Raw genomic sequence first — 5,838 nt, 5'->3', positions numbered from 1 at the left:
ATACAATATTTCATAACATACAATGTACCTATGTTTAAATGCCAAATTTTGCAGAACAGAAAATATTTAGATTACATTATTTAGATTATAAATAAAAAACAATGTAACTAGCCAAATGGGTTCTTAAAATGTTTAAGTATAACATTAGATTAACTATGTTGTTTAATTTCTGTGGATCTGTTTCATAATAATTTCCTAAACGTAAACATTTTTTTGTTTTGTTGATTAATTTGTAGTAAGAGTCGTTTTCGTTTATTTTCAAAAAAAAAAGACTTCATTTTCCTTCATTTCGAACAAAACCTTACCACCTTCAAATAAACAAATATTTTTAAATATTTTTCTTACAGTAAACAACATTTTATTGCACGCAGAATGAGAATATTGAACAGTATAAAGTATGTGAAGCGGTTCAATAAATATTTTTTGCGCCTCCGTATTCAACTATTGAATGAATTGAATGCTAATATCTGTCATAAAAGTAAACTGGACTCCGCCCACTTTCATATTTGTATTTCATATTTGTGTTTAAAAAATAAAGTATATTTGACTAATATAACACCAGATGTGATGTGTAAAACTAAATTAATAAGCTTTTGCTGCCATGTTATATCACAAAAGTGTCCAACACCTCAATACGGTAGTTATAACGTCTCTAGAAAACAACTTATTAATACGTTTTCAATATGTTGTTACATTGTTGTTATACAATGAGGAATCAAACACGACCTTTGTAAGATTTGTGACACGTATAAACTTGCTCTCAAACAATTAAACGATTTAAGCAGAGATTGATATACCTATCTGTCGGTCATACTGATTCCCGTAATGTTTATACTCAACCGCGTTTATAAACACCTTCATTCATATTCGTACTGTACAACATAAATGTTCTTTACAGCTTTTACATTCTTGTTTAAAAATTGTTTCATCAAATGTACACTAGTTTACTGTTATAAATGTTATGTTACATTACACATTCGGTCTTGCAATTATTATGAATTAGCTCAAAATAGTTACATATATCCTTAATAAGATTAGGTATATGATAATATTTCCAAATCGAAAACCTTTATATTGTTCGAATTACTTCCAATCAGCATCTGGTCTGTATGTTGGGTACAACAAATTGCTTGCATGCCAGTTCGACTATCGTCTGCTTTCAACACTTCTCCAAGAAGTTCACCATCTCTCCTGAATTGTAGGACATTGTTAGAGGAACATCCGCAAACAAGCAGACTGTCTTCCTCCGTTACACAGCTCCCCGATGGCTCGGATAAAACTTGGTCTTTAAAATTTCCAACAGCGGTCCCTTTTCCCTCGAGTATTATTAGTTCGTTATACCCGTCCGCGATATATATTCTAGATCCATCATGACTGATAGACATACTGTTTATATACCGGTATAATTGGTCTCCTGGTTGATCTATGTTGAACTGTTGCAGCTTTCGTCCAGATAAACTATATACATACACAAATACACTTCTATCAGATATGTACAAGTTACCTTTAGCAAAAGCCAGACCACAACATTCAAAGTCAGTTTTTATTGCCCGTGTCAGAGTCAATTCGTCACAAGTAGCAAACTGCACTTCCCTCTGAAACGGTAAAGTCACTGCTAGCTCATCCATAGTAGTTGCACATACTTGCATTGGTTCTTCTTGTAGTTCACAGTAGTCTACAATAGTAAAGGTACAACATTCTAAACGTTTCAGTTTTTTATTTCCAGCGTCAGACAACACAACTGTCCCATTATGAAGTACACATGCACTTGTTATGCTGCAATCTTCTTCATCGCTGTCTAACTTGATACAAAATATACCGCTTTTGCCAACTCTAAGCATAGCCGTTTGCTCCTTCTGGCCAAATGTTCCAAGAGAATCTATTTTCGTCAGCATTGATAGTAGATTATGGTCCAAATTCAGACAAAGGTCATTAGTTAAAACTGTAGACCCATACATATCTCTTCTGGCTTGCCTAGTCATATCGTTAGCTTTTGTGACACTTACAAACTTATGGACCTTATTCTCTTCATTCGTCTTGATATTGTCTTTTATTGACACTAATTTAGTTTTCATTGCTTCACATTTTTTCATTTTGTTATCTAACTTGGCTATGGTACCATTGAATCTTGTAACTGCGTCAGCTACTGTTTTCTTTTCCAGTTCATCCAGCCTATCATTTATTTCTTTTCTAAACTGACTTATAGAGTGAAGTGTTGAAGCTTTGTTATTCAGAAGTTTTTGCTTCTTCTGTTCCAGATCTTTTAGATAATCTTTTAGATGTGATATACATTCAGCTGTTTTCTTTTTTACATCGTTTGTCGAAATCCTTTTCTTTGTCTTCAAATATTCTGGTATATAAAATGTGTTCTCACATTGTCTGTAATTGTAAATGAATTTCAATGTTACGAATGGACCTAAATACCATATATCTATTTACAAACATTACAACCAAACGTATTTATTTTATAACAAAAATGAAATAGACACTCTTTCGATCAAAAGGCCAATAAGATAAGCATATTCGATTTAAGTATAAGAAGAAAAAAAGGAATTTCATAAAATAAGCTTTAACTTTCTGTTGAATTATTACATTTTAAATACCAATGTTTGTAAGTAACCGACTAATTCTTTCGAAAACGTGTAGAAATGTTCACAAAAATTAACCCATTACCAAATGACTACATTTATTTTAAATCGTTATTTTTTAAGACGTTAACAATAGCTGCAAGGCATTTTACGGACGTTTAACTTACTTCTTATCATGTGTTACAATTCTTGAACAGTAATAAATACCGGCACTTTATAACTTTTAACTTCTAATAAGTTATAAAATAAAATGAGGGAGAGTATGATGTGAAATGAAAACAAACTTACTTATGATCAACAGCTATACAGGTTCCACATCCAACATAATCATGGTCGCGGCAGTACATATCAATAAAATTTTGACGGTGTAAATCACACTTTTCTGTTGAAACATAACTCATACCCGAGTCTGTTTTTGTTGGTGGTGATGACAGCGTAATTTGTTCTTTTCTATGTCTAGAAAGTGCAGGCACTTCGTCATGAACTTTGATACATATATCGCAGTAATTGTCATTACAATCAACACAGAAATATTTTGCTTCTTTGTTTCTGTTTTTCTTTAAACACATTGTACAAGGAAAATCAAATTCTTCGTCGTGAAGAACGCAAGTATTAATATTCACACCACCCCCTTCCGCCATTTTTAATAAATTAATCAAGTGACAATTTCAAGTTGTTTTATTGCAACATGAACATCATCTACTGATTGTTTGAGATACACAAATAGTAGTATAATAATTACTTCAATAATTATAAAAATAACTATTGTATGCCTAGTGCAAAACAAGCACTTTTTAAGGAAACCAAATGGAAAGATAGAACGTTTGATAAATACCTATCGACGTCAATAACGTTTAGAATTTCAACTGTAATATTTTGTCGAAGGCTTTACAAATTCTTGTTTACATGCTGGCGCGATTTAAAGTAATTGACTCGCTTGATAATAAACGGTTTGAAAAGATCTTTACGTTTTGACAAACTTGAATAGAAGTAATGTTGACAGCTTCAGATTGTATATCCTAATTAATAACAAGTTTTTTTGACATGTGATTTATTGGTAAAGATATAGTTGATACAGTCGATTGATATATGGTATAAATCAGTTAAAATGAAATAAATTTATAATTTTATCATAAACGAAAACATTGCAGTATTATATTCTTTTGACAACTGATTTAAAGTACATAATATGCAAATAACATCGAAATATTCTATACTATTTTTTTCTATGTAATATCATTGAATATTGATGATAATAACTTGACAGAAATATGGCCCATTTAGAACCTAAATTTCCTGCTATTTTTTCCATGTAATATCATTGAATATTTTTGATCATTTTTTCTCAAGATTTTCACTTGAAACTAAAAACATATTCTCGGGGTCATAACTAGATGTCATTATCTAAGACAAAACTTAACAAAAACCCATAACTCTGACGGTGGTTTTACTGACTTATGGCCATTTTGTGTACACCCTGAAGGCATTTACTTTAATCTTATTACATGAATCAAGATTCATTCTAATTTTCATGAAAAAAATAGAAATGTATTTAAAGTACACTATTGTGAATAAAACAGAATAATAGTTTACTTATTGCACACAACACTCGTATCCACTGAAATACAACAAAATCAGGCCTTTATCTCACATAACATGTAAATTATTATGTTATCTTATTTTGTTTTACTTTTCTTAAAATCTTAAAACATTTTTCTCAAGTTTAATTTTCCTCATACTTATCAATATAAAGTACACGAAACTGCCAAGTAATATAACTGTGCCATCCATTTTGTCCTAGTTATTTCACTTTTTACCACTTTTAAAAATAGGCTTTTGTATGGTTAACCTATTTCGGCAAGTTGGATTTATCTTAGAGTTATCCTTATTACTTTATTAATTTAATGATAAATTCTTAATTTGGTAGGTGTCTACCTTAAATAGTCCTCTAACATTTTATGGGTCACTTGCATCAATGTCACTAGTGTAAAACGAAAATTCATGCATTTTTGCTCATACAATATTTATTGTTATAATTGATGTATTTTTGTTTTATACGGACATGCCTAGGGAGACCCTCTCACTTTAAGTTAAGTTATGGGTCATTTGGGTCAAAGTCACCATTGTCAAAAATAGAACCTTATTCTATTGTCAGATGTTTTTTATGTTTGGAAGGAACATAAAATTGAAGTCTTCAAACTTTGGATAGAGTAAGGGGTCAGTTTGGTCAAGGTTACCTCTGCTTAATTATTTTACACTTTTGCACATACAGCCTTTATTTATTGACAGATGTCTTTAATATTTAGAAGGAAGATAACTTGCGTCGTCTTCTTCCCCTGGATGGTGTCATTAAAGGACAGATTTCTTCTCCTTTGCTTATACAGCCTGTATTATTGACTGATATTTTTTATATTTCGTAGGATGATAACTTGCATGGTCATTTTCCCTTAAATTGAGTAAGGAATCAGTTGGAATAAGGTCACAAGTGCTTAAAATAGATTTTTACACTTTTCCCCATACAGCCTTTATTTTTGGACATTTGTCTTTCATGGTTGGTAGAAAGATATCTCGCATGGTCTTTCTTTGGACTGAGTAAGGGGTCAGTGGGTAAAGGAAAGGGTGCCAAACATAGATTTCTTCATATTTGCTTATACATTCTTCATTAATTTTATAGACTGCTTTTCGATATTTGAAAGGAACAAACCTGGGTTGGTCCAATGTTGGGAGTGACAAGGTCAATTCACTTGTGCTAACAATAGATTTTTTAAACAATTTTTCTTATACAGCCTTTGTATGTTTTTGCTAGTGTCGGAACATACTGCAGATGGGCCTTTTAACTTAGGAGGAGTTTAGGGTCACTGGGTTCAAGGTGGCGGCCTTGCACACATATATATTTGATAAATGTTTGTAAGTTAAATATTTTTCAACTTTATCACAAAGCAATGACATACCATCTTATAGCGAGCTCGAAGAGCAGGCCCGAAGGGCCTGCTCGCAAAGCGAGCTTTACGGTAACGCGAGTACCTGCTAAGTGATGGTTTTGAAAACTTTCGTCCGAAAGTACTGATATGACACATCGCAACTTTTCGAATTTAAAGATAACGATAAAAACTGAGGAATTCTGACTGAAAACGGATGTGTAGACTGGTCACCCGCGCACTTCTATGGGAACCATAATTGGACAGGGAACCAGAATAACGGAAGCTGTGTATAAAATATCGAATGTCAGTTTTAAAACGGAAAATGTAAA

The 5,838-nt window shown here is 32.0% G+C and overlaps 1 protein-coding gene across 1 annotated transcript; it reads right to left on the bottom strand.

Annotated features, from left to right (window-relative positions):
• Window positions 1-465: 465 nt before the first annotated feature.
• On the bottom strand, window positions 466-3,266 carry LOC132755512 (uncharacterized). Its single transcript, XM_060746393.1, has 2 exons — window positions 2,877-3,266; window positions 466-2,379 (listed from the first exon to the last, which is right to left on the bottom strand). The coding sequence occupies exons 1-2, from the start codon at window positions 3,227-3,229 to the stop codon at window positions 1,035-1,037; spliced, it is 1,698 nt and encodes a 565-aa protein (XP_060602376.1). The 5' UTR covers window positions 3,230-3,266; the 3' UTR covers window positions 466-1,034.
• Between the last annotated feature and the right edge of the window lie 2,572 nt (window positions 3,267-5,838).

Source organism: Ruditapes philippinarum, unplaced genomic scaffold (genome assembly GCF_026571515.1).
Source record: "Ruditapes philippinarum isolate M1 unplaced genomic scaffold, ASM2657151v2 ctg546_1_1_1_1, whole genome shotgun sequence".
Classification (NCBI taxonomy): domain Eukaryota; kingdom Metazoa; phylum Mollusca; class Bivalvia; order Venerida; family Veneridae; genus Ruditapes; species Ruditapes philippinarum.
This window is presented reverse-complemented; position numbering and strand designations above follow the sequence as displayed.

Coding starts and splice junctions, on each gene's coding strand:
- LOC132755512 (XM_060746393.1), bottom strand. CDS start 3,229: ATGGCGGAAGGGGGTGGTGTGAATATTAATACTTGCGTTCTTCACGAC. Junction 2,380..2,876: donor TGTATAGCTGTTGATCATAA/GTAAGTTTGTTT, acceptor TTACAATTACAG/ACAATGTGAGAACACATTTT.